General features: G+C 45.0%; 1 protein-coding gene across 1 annotated transcript in view; it reads right to left on the bottom strand.

Annotated features, from left to right (window-relative positions):
* Positions 1-16,242, bottom strand: part of LOC137414448 (uncharacterized) — a 368,155-nt gene that overhangs the window by 36,259 nt on the left and 315,654 nt on the right. The window contains exons 8-15 of the mRNA XM_078770989.1: positions 6,988-7,068; positions 6,666-6,746; positions 6,344-6,424; positions 6,022-6,102; positions 5,700-5,780; positions 5,379-5,459; positions 3,692-3,725; positions 1,287-1,405 (exon numbers count right to left, since the gene is read on the bottom strand). Coding sequence (XP_078627115.1) covers positions 1,287-1,405; positions 3,692-3,725; positions 5,379-5,459; positions 5,700-5,780; positions 6,022-6,102; positions 6,344-6,424; positions 6,666-6,746; positions 6,988-7,068 — 639 coding nt within the window. The remainder of the gene's footprint in view (positions 1-1,286; positions 1,406-3,691; positions 3,726-5,378; positions 5,460-5,699; positions 5,781-6,021; positions 6,103-6,343; positions 6,425-6,665; positions 6,747-6,987; positions 7,069-16,242) is intronic.

Below are 16,242 nucleotides of genomic sequence, written 5' to 3'. Positions count from 1 at the left end.
ATTTATATTAACAAGTCAGAAAGTGATTGAGCAAGCGCATCAGTGAGAGAGTGAGTGAGTGAGTGAGTGAGTGAGTGAGTGAGTGAGTAAATTAGGAAGTCAGCAAGTAAGTGAGTGAGTGAATCAGTTAGAAATAATACAGTGGGTTCCACATTTAGTTTGTTTTCAATGTAAAAACATCAAAATATATCAAATAAAACGATTGTTTACACTGTTAAGGGTTGCTAGGAAATGTCAAGAGGCAAAGTTTATGATTCAAACTCGAAGACAAGCATTAACTGGCGGAGCTTATGGACCAAAGTTGAAAAGAAACAGCGATTGTCATATTATTGTGGCTGTTCCCATGTTGTACGTTGTTAATAGCAGAGACAATTTGAGTTGTCATCATGTTAAGTTTCTACCCCTTTCTTTTCTACCCCCGCTAATTTCACCCCAAATCCACTTTTTTGAAATACCAACTTCTGTCCTGGAAGTCCTTGTGTTTTATACTTCTCCCACCCCCCGCCCCCCAAGCCCCTACCCCTCCCATACATCTCACTGCTCTCAAATGTTGTATTTGTGTGCTTCCCCTTCTCTCCCCATCTTGTCTTCCGCTCCCTCTTTTTATATATTTTGTTTGTCTGGTTTTGTTTGTGAAATAAATGTTAGCTCTTTCACGAGCCTCGATTCAGTATACAAAAAAAAAAGAAAAAAAAAAGTTTGTATCTTTACTTTTTTATATGTTGATGCAATTTAGATTTGTAATGATTGCGTAATCAAGAGCTGAAGAGAAGGCGATTCCAATTCCGGTCTGGGTTCAATTCCCGACCCCATGACAAACATTTGGATCGGTGATCCACTGGAGGCAGGCCATCGTCTTTGGTCACGTGACACTGAGTTGGAGCGAGATGACATGGGCTGAACTTTGTTTAAGGATTTATTTATTTTATTTATGTTGACTCAGCCTGTCATCCTTCCGAGGTCGGCTAATTGAGTACCAGTTCACTGGTAATTCCCTGTTTGTCGTTAAAGGCGGCAAAAAGGGTTGGCGTCAGGAAGGGCATCCGGCCGTAAAACATTGCTTCAAATAGGGGACCGAAAAACAACAACAACCACGGTTCCCGAAAAAGGCCAACCCCCGCTTTGCGGGGAAAAATGGCCTCTAAAGGTGGTTATATACAGGCATTTATGAACAGTTTTGTGATACAAGAGTTTAAAAGAGCGAGTCAGTTAGTGATGGAAAATAGCTTTACATGTTAGACACACACTCACACACACACAAATTCAAATGTACATCAAATCCATACCTCAAGAAGGATTCTCAAGATCCATATCAAAACAGCAGAGGTGATGCAGCTCACGAGTAAAATATTTACATCGTTGTTTTTACTGTAAATCCCCAAAATCTGGAATAATGAGGTTCGCTCTGTAAAAAATTACAATTAAAACAAGAAGAGGTTAACCTACAATCTTTGGAATAATATAACAAGTGCAGCAAAGTTTGTTGGGTTCAAACAAAGAACTTATTGGTAAAACAAAACGTCTGATTACTATTCATCGAAAAGAACAATCTCAACTCATTCAGCGAGCTCTCCTCTCATTCATAGCAAATTCATTCCATCATGCCAATATCGAAGTACCCCCTTATCCCAACTACATCCAGATACCTATCAAACTCAATTATCAAACTAGATGGTATTCATCGAATACTTACCCTGCGCAGCCAACTTGGTGCGAGGCAACTTCTGTTTTTGAAGAGCTTTTTTATCCAATATGGCTGCCAGACCATGTGAGCGATGACATCATAAATTTATATTCTCTAATATAATTGTTGCATAGATCACGCTCACAAAATTCTAATCAGACTAAGTGTTGTCGTCAAAAAAAAATTGACGTCATCATTAAGGCACCAATGACGTCATCGTTAACAGCACTTATTACCTCGCCACCAAAGGTGGATTGAGGTTATGTTTTCACCCGTCTGTTTTTTACTTGCCGGAAAAGATTCCGGCAAGTATGTTGGTTCCTTGGTTTGTCTGTCTGTTTGTTTGTTTGTTTGTTTGTGCGCAGTACTATGTCTACATCGTTGCACATAGCATCGCCATACTTGACACACATATTTGCCATGCCCTGGACTAGACTGTGCCCAATTTTTAACTCTCTCAGCCCAAGGCCTCCATTATGATGTCATAATTCAACAAGTACAAAACTTCATCCAATGAAGATGCAATTTCTTGAGCGCCATGTCGGCATAAACTGGTGGGGGAAAAAATGATGACGTCATCGGTCATGTGGTTCGGCCGCCATCTTGGAAAACCGAAAAACTTTGCACCACTATATCTCCGAAAGTGCTGAATAGAATAAATTGAGACATGGCTCATTGTAAAGAACTCTCCATGGGGAATAAAATGTGTTAATGATGTCGTAGGTGCCTCCATTATGATGTCATAATTCGACAAGTACAAAACTTCATCCGATCAAGATGGAATTTCTTGAGCATAAGCGAGGAATAAAGTAGTTTAGAAAACAAATAATGATGATGTCATCGGTCACGTGGTTTGGCCGCCATATTTGTCCAAAATGGCCGATAAAAAGTACATTCCGGCAAGTCCTCGGTCTCTGACAGATTTTTCATCTGTTTGTCTGTCCGTTTGTTTGTGAACAAAATATCTCAAAAGTTGTGAACAGATTCGGATGAAATTTGGCAGAGATGTAGTATATGTCACAAGGACGAAATTATTTGATTTTGGTGAAGATCCGGATTTGGATCTGGCTACTAGAATTTTTGAAGCGATTCTTCACCATTGGGAGATAAGGCCAAAAACGATACAGAGCAGGATATCTTAAAAGGTTGTGGACGGATTTGGATGAAACATGGTGGACCGGTTTGGTGTATGACAAGGACAAATAGATTCGATTTTGGTGAAGATCTGAATGTGGATTCGGATATGAGAATCATTTAATTTTTTAAGTGATTCTTCACCATTGAGTGACATGGCCAACCAGGTGGAGGTATGCTCTCCACTGAGTGCCGTTCTAGTTCCCCATGCGGAGTTCTTTACAATGAAGACGTTTCAATTCTTTCCATGGAGCAGTTTTGGAAATATAGAGGTGCAACGTTTTTTGGTTTTACTAAGATGGCGCCTGTGCCACGCGGCCTATGACATCATAATTATAATTCAACAATTCTACAGGCGGAGGCACTCCTATGGTAAAATTTTGTGAGAATATGACCAACGGTTGCTCAGAAAATGATTTTTTTAAATGCAGACACGTACACACGTACACCACCGAATGGCTAACCCTGCTTTTTGCTATGCGAGCGCAGGGTAAAAATCCACTGAGTCCTCTATCACTGCCAGTGCAAAGAGAACATTCCATGCAGTCACCACTCTCTGAGTGAAATACTCATCCTTGCCTTACTACCATCCCAACTCGCCTCTCATTTACCCTTGAGTTGTGATATCTGCTTCTTTTTCTTCACTTTCTCCACACATACTTGGATCTCTTTAAAATGATGAAAATAACTCAAAACTTTGAAATGATTAATTGTTGGGAGCCACGTTTGATCGGTTTCACATGAAACTTGTACAACAGAGGATGTTCGGTATTGCATGGATGTTGTTACTGCTATTAAATATCAAAAAAAAAATCAAGTTATCGATATTAAACATGACAACACAAATCGATTGTACGATTAAAGGTCACTTACGTTGTTTTGACTTTGAAGTCACACCTTTCAGGGACTGCAAGAAAATAAAAACATTAAACAGTGTCAGATTTTCACTCACAGATGACAGATCATGGATCGTGCATGCGTTAACCTTACTAATTGATTTACATGCCAAGGATTTGGCACTTATTAACGCACAGGTTGTAAACCTGGTGCGTTATAGCGTTTGCCTGGGAATTTCTGTCGCTCCAAAAGTGAAGCACGTTTCTGTCGCTCAGATGTGTAAACATGACGTCATCAAATCTATATTTAGGCTAACCATGGGCTACCCCTTTGGCTGGTACGCGGCCGCTCGCTAGTACATAATATAGGATATATTTGTTATATGTTATGTTATAGGATATATAGGATATATGTTATATGATATAGGATATATATAGGATAGGTTATAGGATATATATGTTATAGGATAGGAATATAGGACCCAAATGACCCAGAGGACCCAAATGACCCAGAGGACCCAAATGACCCAGAGGACCCAAATGACCCAGAGGACCCAAATGACCCAGAGGACCCAAATGACCCAGAGGACCCAAATGACCCAGAGGACCCAAATGACCCAGAGGACCCAAATGACCCAGAGGACCCAAATGACCCAGAGGACCCAAATGACCCAGAGGACCCAAATGACCCAGAGGACCCAAATGACCCAAATGACCCAGAGGACCCAAATGACCCAGAGGACCCAAATGACCCAGAGGACCCAAATGACCCAGAGGACCCAAATGACCCAGAGGACCCAAATGACCCAGAGGACCCAAATGACCCAGAGGACCCAAATGACCCAGAGGACCCAAATGACCCAGAGGGCCCAAATGACCCAGAGGACCCAAATGACCCAGAGGACCCAAATGACCCAGAGGACCCAAATGACCCAGAGGACCCAAATGACCCAAATGACCCAGAGGACCCAAATGACCCAAATGACCCAGAGGACCCAAATGACCCAGAGGACCCAAATGACCCAAATGACCCAGAGGACCCAAATGACCCAGAGGACCCAAATGACCCAGAGGACCCAAATGACCCAGAGGACCCAAATGACCCAGAGGACCCAAATGACCCAGAGGACCCAAATGACCCTCTGGGTCAATAAAAGTTGAAACTGGGCAAATGTCAATGAAAATTTGCCAGACCCAGACCAGAAAATGACCCAGAGGACCCAAATGCCCAGAGGACCCAGAGGACCCTGTGAATGTGAATGAATGTGAACATAATGTGAATACTAGTAGCAATTTTACAAAAACCATGGCATAATTTCAAATCTTGACCCGAGATGATAATTATGCTACATCATAATTTCCATGTGCCAACCTGGGCGGAATCCAAGTGGATTCACTTGACTTGTTTTTATGGCGTAGCCCACAGGGTAAAGCCGTCGAGAACAGTGTTTGTCTGTCCGTATGTATGTATGTATGTATGTATGTATGTATGCATTTATGTTGGTATGTATGTATCAAACAAGTTCTTCCAGTAACTTCTCAGTAATACTGGTTCAACCACACTCCACACTGCAGGGCTTCATCCCTTTAATCCAAATCCAGAAGCTTTTCCATCCCCATGAAACCTATCTAAGGTGACTCTGTAAACAAAACCTGAAGTAGTTTTTTTTACAAACTGTGGGGTTAATGTGTGTGTATTTCTCGAGTGTGGTGTACAATCATACCTTCAAAAAGGTCGGAAAACATTTAGCAATTTTTATCCACAAAGAGTGGAAAACCCCTTGAGACGTCGGAGGGGCCGGTTTCTGTTTGACAAACACAAGAAAACAAGAATTGAGGATTAGTCAAAGTGTTTCACTGAAATGGGCACAAATGATCGGCTGGCGCACAACAGACGAGTGGTATGTAGTTGCGTATGTAGATGGCATGTCCTGTTATGGCGTGTGTACAGTACATGCGCAGGTGGCTTTCAGTGTCTGTCCTGGTGTACATTTATATCTCTGGGATAAAAGTGTGCATTTCTGGAGTGCTTTGTGTGATCATACCTTCAGAAAGGTCGGAAAACATTTAGCAATTTTTATCCACAAAGAGTGGAAAACCCCTTGAGACGTCGGAGGGACCGGTTTCTGTATGACAAACACAAGAAAAACAAGAATTGAGAATTAGTCAAAGTGTTTCACTGAAATGGGCACAAATGATCGGCTGGCGCACAACAGACGAGTGGTATGTAGTTGCGTATGTAGATGGCATGTCCTGTTATGGCGTGTGTACAGTACATGCGCAGGTGGCTTTCAGTGTCTGTCCTGGTGTACATTTATATCTCTGGGATAAAAGTGTGCATTTCTGGAGTGCTTTGTGTGATCATACCTTCAGAAAGGTCGGAAAACATTTAGCAATTTTTATCCACAAAGAGTGGAAAACCCCTTGAGACGTCGGAGGGACCGGTTTCTGTATGACAAACACAAGAAAAACAAGAATTGAGAATTAGTCAAAGTGTTTCACTGAAATGGGCACAAATGATCGGCTGGCGCACAACAGACGAGTGGTATGTAGTTGCGTATGTAGATGGCATGTCCTGTTATGGCGTGTGTACAGTACATGCGCAGGTGGCTTTCAGTGTCTGTCCTGGTGTACATTTATATCTCTGGGATAAAAGTGTGCATTTCTGGAGTGATTTGTGTGATCATACCTTCAGAAAGGTCGGAAAACATTTAGCAATTTTTATCCACAAAGAGTGGAAAACCCCTTGAGACGTCGGAGGGACCGGTTTCTGTATGACAAACACAAGAAAAACAAGAATTGAGAATTAGTCAAAGTGTTTCACTGAAATGGGCACAAATGATCGGCTGGCGCACAACAGACGAGTGGTATGTAGTTGCGTATGTAGATGGCATGTCCTGTTATGGCGTGTGTACAGTACATGCGCAGGTGGCTTTCAGTGTTTGTCCTGGTGTACATTTATATCTCTGGGATAAAAGTGTGCATTTCTGAAGTGATTTGTGTGATCATACCTTCAGGAAGGTCGGAAAACATTTAGCAATTTTTATCCACAAAGAGTGGAAAACCCCTTGAGACGTCGGAGGGACCGGTTTCTGTATGACAAACACAAGAAAAACAAGAATTGAGAATTAGTCAAAGTGTTTCACTGAAATGGGCACAAATGATCGGCTGGCGCACAACAGACGAGTGGTATGTAGTTGCGTATGTAGATGGCATGTCCTGTTATGGCGTGTGTACAGTACATGCGCAGGTGGCTTTCAGTGTCTGTCCTGGTGTACATTTATATCTCTGGGATAAAAGTGTGCATTTCTGGAGTGGTTTGTGTGATCATACCTTCAGAAAGGTTGGAAAACATTTAGCAATTTTTATCCACAAAGAGTGGAAAACCCCTTGAGACGTCGGAGGGACCGGTTTCTGTATGACAAACACAAGAAAAACAAGAATTGAGAATTAGTCAAAGTGTTTCACTGAAATGGGCACAAATGATCGGCTGGCGCACAACAGACGAGTGGTATGTAGTTGCGTATGTAGATGGCATGTCCTGTTATGGCGTGTGTACAGTACATGCGCAGGTGGCTGTCAGTGTCTATCCTGGTGTACATTTATATCTTTGGGATAAAAGTGTGCATTTCTGGAGTGGTTTGTGTGATCTTCCCTTCAGAAAGAAGGTGGGAAGGATTTTGTAAAGTTCATTCCACAAAGACCTGAAAACACCTTGAGGGTTTTGTGGAACCGGTTCCTGTGTGATGGAAACAAGAAAACAAGAAATGCTAATTAATGAAAGATATTCCACTGAAACGGTGATGGGTGTTGAGTGTGTGGTGCATTCAGGGGAACATTTTGTCGATGTTCGTTTGGTATGAGACTGATGGTTTTCTGGGTAGGACTGGATGAGTGGTAATTTATTGGAATCAACCACACATGTGGACTGGCAGAATGCATAAACCACACCAGGAAAGGCAAACTGATAATCCCCTGTCTGATGGCATGGACCGATTTGTATGGACAGGGGAGGGGTAGGATCTCCTGAACCTGGGATCTCAACATCCCGAACACAAGTAGGAACATCTAACAACCAAAACCAGAACATATTTCTTCTCACTCTCATTTTCTGACGAGATTCATGGAAAATTTCTCGAGATCCTACAGGACAGGCACAGGAACAGAAACTGCTAACACTAGTCAACACGATTTAAACCCAAACTAATCAACACTAGTAAAAGTGATTGAACAACAAACTAACCAACACTAGTAAAAGTGATTTTAAAACAAACTAACCAACACTAGTAAAAGTGATTAAAACCCAAACTAACCAACACCAGTAAAAGTGATTAAAGCCCAAACGAACCAACTCTCACAAAAGTTATTTAAAAACAAACTAACCAACACTAGAAAAAGTGATTAAAACCAAAAACTAACCAACACCAGTAAAATGCTCCAAATGAAGAGGTCCACAGGGTGCACATGGGGTACACAAGATGCACATTGGGTGCACAAGATGCACACGGGATCCATGGGGAGTAAATAAATGGGGTCCACGGGGAGCAAATGGGGTCCACGGGGAGCAAATGGGATCCACGGGGAGCAAATGGGGTCCACGGGGAGCAAATGGGGTCCACGGGGAGCAAATGGGGTCCACGGGGAGCAAATGGGGTCCACGGGGAGCAAATGGGGTCCACGGGGAGCAAATGGGGTCCACGGGGAGCAAATGGGGTCCACGGGGAGCAATTGGGGTCCACGGGGAGCAAATGGGATGCACAAGTTGCACATGGGGTCCACGGGGAGTACATGGGGTCCAGGTAAGGAACATTGGATTAATGAAATGCTTTATCCCCATGACCCCATGCCTCAACAGATAGTTTATTTCTCTCCTCGTTCATTCCCTGTAATTAGAGACGGGATCATTTGTAATCCCCAACCCCACTGGGAGCAGTGCTATCAGATAAGCAATAATTGCACAGACAAATGGGATCCTGCCACCACACATGGGACTATTAACTAGAAGTAAAACAAACAAATAAAAATTAAACTATCAAAGAAACAAGCAAACAAGAAATATGTCGTGCAGGGCACGATACTTGCAAAATCCCTAAAATAAGTTGTTGGGCTATGTTGACCTCAAAAATAGTTGGTGGTTGGTTTCAGTAAGCCGATATGCAAATCCCATTCAGATTTCAAGTCAATCGGATAAAAATTGAGGATTTTAGAAATTTGGGAAAAGTGGTTGACCTTCGGCCGATGTTGACCTTTTGGCCTATTTTGATCTCAAAAATAGTTGGTGGTTGAATTCAGTGAGCGGATATGAAAATCGTATTCAAATTTAAAGTCAATCGGATGAAAATTGAGGATTTTAGAAACTCAAAATGGTTGTTGACCCTTGGCCGATGTTGACCTTTTGGCCTATTTTGATCTCAAAAATAGTTGGTGGTTGAATTCATTTTGCTGATATGTAAATCGTATTCAAATTTCAAGTCGATCAAATAAAAATTTAGGATTTTAGAAATATAAAAAAGTGGTTGACCTTTTGGTCTATGTTGACCTTTTGGTCTATGCTGATCTCAAAAATAGTTGGTGGTTGAATTCATTTTGCTGATATGTAAATCTTATTCAAATTTCAAGTCAATCAAATAAAAATTGAGGATTTTAGAAATATAAAAAAGTGGTTGACCTTTTGACCTGAAAAATAAATAGGATTTTGTCAGACCACGAACTATCCCATTTGGTGAAGTTTCGTTAAGATCGGTTTGAAATTGTTACCTGTCGGCAAGAATAAGTTAGCGGACAAACACACAAACCGGAGAGAAGGCGACAGAAGGCGCAATACAAGACCAACCAATATAGTTGAAAATTCTTCGATTTTCGCAAGTAAAAACTTGTCGAATGATCGTGTGATCCGCTTGAGGGGTGCCGACACCTTTTCGGAGTTACCAATTTGATTCCCATTCACCATCTTCACATCACGTGATCGACGTATCCTTCCCATTCCTCTCCCCACTCCCAACCAATCGGATTGCACGACGTGGTGACGTCGACACGTCGCAAGAGCAGACACGAACTATGCAGACACGCCCAACACCCACCGCACAGGTACAGACAGGTGCAGGCCCAAAGTAAGTAGCCGTTGGTGGTGCGGTGTACAAGCGCCGGACCAAACGTACCCTCTGGGAACTTCCACCCCGATAGTGTTGGAAGAGTTTTGTGTTTGTGGAAAAGCGAAACGAACGTTGATCCTGGACGCGGTAGCCAGGAGACAATGCAATGGACGCCCACAACAATTAACCCACAACACCTGACTGAGCATGAAAGATCAATAAAGATCAACGCGGGAATTACGTGATCCACGGCGCCGTTTCACACTTACCTCTTTCAACACGGAGTGATGGCGATAAATGGGGTAAACCAGGGTAATAACGGCGAGGAAAAGGAGCACGCCATAAACAGGTCCACACTTCATCCTTCTCACGAACAAATGAAGGATCAACGTGTGGGGACATCGGGACAACGTCACAATGGGGACAATGGGGACCCAGATCGGAACAGTTAAATTTTAAAATTAAACATATGTTACATATTTATGTGAATGTATGTGAATTACCATTCAGGTCTTTGCTTATCCGTGGGTAGTATATTAAGTTGTTGTGTAGTTGTTGTGGTTGGAGGGGCAGGAGCCCTTCTGAGGGAGTGACCGGAAACGGAAGTGGCCGGAAACGGAAGTGACCGGAAACGGAAGGAAAAAGACACGAGGAAAAAGGACGAGTTTTTCTTCTTCCTCGCCCCGCTCCGACAAAAGGTGGAATCGACCTTGCGCTGCGTGGAAAACAGCGGCGTTCCGAAACCTGTCCGGCGAGAGGAATTCCCGGGACGATACCTGCCCGGTGGAGACGTCAAGTTGACGTGGGGCCGTGCATCGACCCCGCGTCTGGAATCGTTTGCGGCACCGTCCAAACAGACGCGTGCGGGTCGCACGTTGGGGCCTAACGCGCCTTGCAAGCGGCGTGGGGTTTGGCTTGCTCTACCGTACCCGCTCCGCGTGGCCACGAGGGGCTGCAGCCACGGTGCCTGGTACGATACCTGCCCGGTGGAGAAACGTCCACCCGGGGTTCGTTCAACTGCCCGAGTGCGGAGACGCCGACCAGTAGCAGTATCTTGGTCAGGAGGGGCCCAGAGACATTGTGAGGAGCAGAGACCGAAAGGGGGTGTGAGTACTCACCGGGACACACATGGATAAGATGGCCACCTTAATCATAGGGAATTGATTGTGAATTGGGAATTGGTGATGTTTATGTATGGTTGATTGCTCGGGGAAAATCTCTGTGGTTGTGTCCTTGAAGTATTGTTGATGGTTGTGTCATTGAAATTGTTTGGTATCATTACCATTGAAATATATCCTTGAACGTCAGTTGTCTCTTGGGTGAAATTCATATGGCTTGCGTGGCGAAAGCGCATATATAATACAGCTTTCTGGCGAAGTTCCTCTCACGGTCCGGGGGTCACCGAGACCAGGTATTCACCGAGGGGACCACGTAACAGAATTGGGGGCTTACGATTTGCGGTTTCGCAATTGGGTCTATGTCCGGGATTTAAAATTGTATAAAGTAATAAAATAATAATTTTTATTAATTAAAATTTATTAATTAATTATTAATTGGTAAAAAATTTTTTTGAGAAATTGGGGTAAAATCTTGGGTGAAGGTTAACAGGTGTTAACGATAGACACCATGGCGTTTGTGGCACAGAACTTTGGGGTAACACCGAGTGAGGCACAGTTCCGAGCGTTGCTAAAGTCGGACCTCTTGAAATTGGCCAAACATTTTAACTTGGAGGTCCGAACTAATTTGAGGAAGGCAGAGTTGCAGGCCACGGTGATACAATCTATGGTGGGATTAGGAACATGGGACGAGTTAGCCTGGGAGTGGCTACCCGAAGAACCAGAAGACGTTGAGCTCCGGAAACTGGAGTTGCAGTTACGGAGCCAGGAACGGATCAAAGAAGAAGAAAGGAAAGCAGAAAAGGAAAGAGCAGAAGAAGAAAGGAAAGCAGAAAAGGAAAGAGCAGAAGAAGAAAGGAAAGCAGAAGAGAGGAGGGAAGAGAAACAAGCGGAGGAAAGGAGAGTGGAACGAGAACTCCAGGAAAGGTTAAAAGAAGAAGAAAGGAAAGCACAAGCAGAGGAAAGGAGAGTGGAACGAGAACTCCAGGAAAGGTTAGAAGACAAAAAAGCAGAGGAAAGGAGAGTGGAACGAGAACTCCAGGAAAGGTTGGAAGAGAAAACAGCACAAGAAAGAACCGAGGAAAGGAGAGTGGAAAGAGAACTCCAGGAAAGAAGAGAAAAGGAACAAGCAGAGGAAAGGAGAGCTGCAAGGGACCTCAAAGCAGAGGAGAGAAAAGCGGAAAGGGAATTAAAGGAACGTGACATGGAGCTTCAGCAAGAAATCAAATTCAAGGAGCTGGAGTTAATGAGAGAACGGGGAGGGGCACCACCCTTGCTGACGGGGTCGACACCTAACCAGAAAACCTGGGATGTGGGCAGACATGTGAGGCTGGTTCCACCGTTCAGTGAAAAAGAAGTCGCGAAATTTTTTCCACACTTTGAGAAAGTGGCTCGACAATTAAACTGGCCGGAGGAGGCCTGGACCATACTCGTGCAAAGTGTGCTGGTGGGGAAAGCTCAGGAAATTTATTCGGCGCTACCAATGGACCAATGTGCAGATTATGAGGTACTGAAGAAGCACATCCTCAAGGCCTATGAGTTGGTTCCGGAAGCTTACAGGCAAAAATTCAGGAATGCCAGGAAGAGGGAGAGTGAGACCCATGTGGAGTTTGCCAGAGTGAAAGAAAACATGTTTGATCGGTGGTGTGAGTCAAAAGGAGTCAGGAAAGACTTCGAAACATTGCGGGACTTGATCCTGGTGGAGGAATTCCAGCAGTGTGTCCACGAGGACATCAAAGTGTACCTGCAGGAAAAGAAGGTACCAAAGTTGTGGGACGCAGCCACCATGGCAGATGATTATGCCTTAACCCACCGAATAGGGGTCCACGAACCTAACTCCTCGCCTAGATCTCCGCAGGGGAGGTGGGGAACAGCAGGTGCGGAGAACGACCATACATGGCGGCGGCCTCGAGATGATTATGGGGACAACTATGATACCCCACCGGTTCGAAATCAGAGGGATGCGGGCCCAAGACAAACTTATAGTTCGGGGGGCCCGAGGCAGACCCCGAGTTTTTCCTCCGGACCTACTTGCGCGTTTTGCAAGAAACCTGGACACTTGATGTCCAGTTGTTACCTCATGAAAAGGGACAACCCAGAGCGGAGTCCGACTATTACAACTCCGAATGCGATGGCTAGCGTAAGAAATCGCCATCAAAAGGGTTACCAACCATTTATTTCAGAGGGGTTTGTGTCACTGGATGGAGCCTCGACTAACCGGAGACCGGTTAGGATATTGAGGGACACAGGGGCCCATCAATCTTTAATGCTTAAAGGCATTTTGCCATGGTCCGAGGAGACGGCAACGGGGGATAGTGTGCGTTTACAGGGGATCGGGGGCGGTGTTAGTGCTCCCCTTCAGGTCATCCAGTTGGAGTCCGATTTGGTGTCAGGACCGGTCACCGTCGGTTTACAAGCCACGCTTCCTGTAGAGGGTGTATCTGTGGTTATCGGGAATGATTTGGCCGGGGGTCAAGTTTATGGTAACCAGAGGGTTGGTAAAGAGCCCAGCAGGGAAAATAACACCACACCAACTCGGGATGGCGACAAAAGTGCCAAGTTATTTGTAGGGGGACTGAACTTCAAAACAGAGGAAGAAGTTCTGACCTCTGTCTTCAACAGATATGGGCCGCTGGTGGAAGTGCGGTTGGTAAGAGACTGGGAAACGCAACAGTCAAGAGGGTTCGGCTTTGTCACGTTTGCCAGCACAAAAGACGCCAGAGAGGCAGAGAAGAATTGGAATGGCAAGGATTTGGAGGGTCGGACCATAACAGTAGGGAAGGCATTTCGTAGGCGTCGAGAGGTCTACAGGAGAGGACAACTGGGCGGTAGTTTTGGTGGTGGCCGCAATCAATATGATTATGGAGGCTCCCTGAGTTACAGCAGCTCCCGAAGGAAGGATTGTCAAAGTAGTGGCCGAGAAGGAGACCGCTATTCATGGGACTACAGGGACAAGTGGTCCCACCATAATTATTAGGGAAGTTCTGAGAAGTTGAAGCACTGAAGGCGGCGGAGCCGCCGAGCCAAGATTCCTACACGAATTAACCGTGAACGCCGTTCCTAAAGGCGTCCATGTAGTGAACTTTCATGCACGGACTAACCGTGAACTCCACGTTCCTCAAGGCGCCCATGTAGAGAACTTTCCTGCACGGACTAACCGTGAACTCCGCGTTCCTAAAGGCATCCATGTAGTGAATACTCGGCTTGGCCTCCCGGAAAAAGTGCTATAGAGTTGCCTAACTTTGGATCTTTGATCAACCCCTTAACCTTCATTCCCAAGAAACTGACGGTCAAAGTCAGAGGGTCATGAGATGGAGTTTGATTTGACAGGGACAATGTCGTTGTTGGTACTTAGTCCAGAGGGAGTAATCTGGAGGGGTTGAGTTATCTGGTTTGTTTCTCCAAATTGGCCGGCAACGAAAGTTTTCGCTGGGTTCAAACTTTCTTTCTTGAAGGGGGGGAGTGTTACATATTTATGTGAATGTATGTGAATTACCATTCAGGTCTTTGCTTATCCGTGGGTAGTATATTAAGTTGTTGTGTAGTTGTTGTGGTTGGAGGGGCAGGAGCCCTTCTGAGGGAGTGGCCGGAAACGGAAGTGGCCGGAAACGGAAGTGACCAGAAACGGAAGGAAAAAGACACGAGGAAAAAGGACGAGTTTTTCTTCTTCCTCGCCCCGCTCCGACAAAAGGTGAAATCGACCTTGCGCTGCGTGGAAAACAGCGGCGTTCCGAAACCTGTCCGGCGAGAGGAATTCCCGGGACGATACCTGCCCGGTGGAGACGTCAAGTTGACGTGGGGCCAAGCATCGACCCCGCGTCTGGAATCGTTCGCGGCACCGTCCAAACAGACGCGTGCGGGTCGCACGTTGGGGCCTAACGCGCCTTGCAAGCGGCGTGGGGTTTGGCTTGCTCTACCGTACCCGCTCCGCGTGGCCACGAGGGGCTGCAGCCACGGTGCCTGGTACGATACCTGCCCGGTGGAGAAACGTCCACCCGGGGTTCGTTCAACCGCCCGAGTGCGGAGACGCCGACCAGTAGCAGTATCTTGGTCAGGAGGGGCCCAGAGACATTGTGAGGAGCAGAGACCGAAAGGGGGTGTGAGTACTCACCGGGACACACATGGATAAGATGGCCACCTTAATCATAGGGAATTGATTGTGAATTGGGAATTGGTGATGATTATGTATGGTTGATTGCTCGGGGAAAATCTCCGTGGTTGTGTCCTTGAAGTATTGTTGATGGTTGTGTCATTGAAATTGTTTGGTATCATTACCATTGAAATATATCCTTGAACGTCAGTTGTCTCTTGGGTGAAATTCATATGGCTTGCGTGGCGAAAGCGCATATATAATACAGCTTTCTGGCGAAGTTCCTCTCACGGTCCGGGGGTCACTGAGACCAGGTATTCACCGAGGGGACCACGTAACACATAAAAAATACATTTCAACATTAACATAGTTAATATTCATATGACACGAAGACTTTTAATTCGAAACAATCATCTAAAATTATAAATGTTTAATTTTTTTATCATTATCCTTCAATCGAACGAATAAATCTTGATTTCCTCCCCATGACGTCATTCAGCTTTCGTTCACATGGTAACTGATTTAATGTGCCTCATTCGTTCCTGGGTCGAGATCAATGAACGAACAAGACCGAAGGACCAAGGATGAACATTGGAAACGCACAGAGCGTGATGTTTCCACTTGAACCGATCTCGGCTCCGCGCTTCAGCAAACTCGAGCTCTTCCATGAGCCTCGACTATGCGAACGAAACGTTAAACTTGCCGCCATCTTGGACGGGGCAAGGCTGTTCCGTTACCAAGTAGCTTGTTATCATTCGAGGCCAGGCTCTTCCGTTTCCAAGCAGCTTGTTACCGCTTTCATAGCAGGTCGTTCCGTATCAGCCGCTCTGGAAGCGGAACGAGCGATTCTTCATGTGTTTCGTCACGTGAACCAAAATGGCCGCTCCTTATTTTAATGGGGAAATGACCTCATTTCTTCACCTCAGTGCGATCGTTTTTCAATTGCAAAACTATCGTTGTAACTATAACAGTACAACACTTTTCATATTCACAATAATAGTTCCAGAAAAAATTGTGCGTCTTTGGGATTTAGGATCAGTGTTCGTGAACTCGGTCGATGTTCTTGAACTCGGTGGATGTTCTTGAACTCGGTGGATGTTCTTGAACTCGGTGGATGTTCGTGAACTCGGAGGCTGTCCGTGAACTCGGTGGATGTTCGTGAACTCGGTGGCTGTTCGTGAACTGTGGATGTTCGTGAACTCGGTGTATGTTGGTGAACTCGGTGTATGTTGGTGAACTCGGTGTATGTTGGTGAACTCGGTGTATGTTGGTGAACTCGGTGTATGTTGGT

Source organism: Myxine glutinosa, chromosome 1 (genome assembly GCF_964187855.1).
Source record: "Myxine glutinosa chromosome 1, kmMyxGlut1.1, whole genome shotgun sequence".
NCBI lineage: Eukaryota > Metazoa > Chordata > Myxini > Myxiniformes > Myxinidae > Myxine > Myxine glutinosa.
This window is presented reverse-complemented; position numbering and strand designations above follow the sequence as displayed.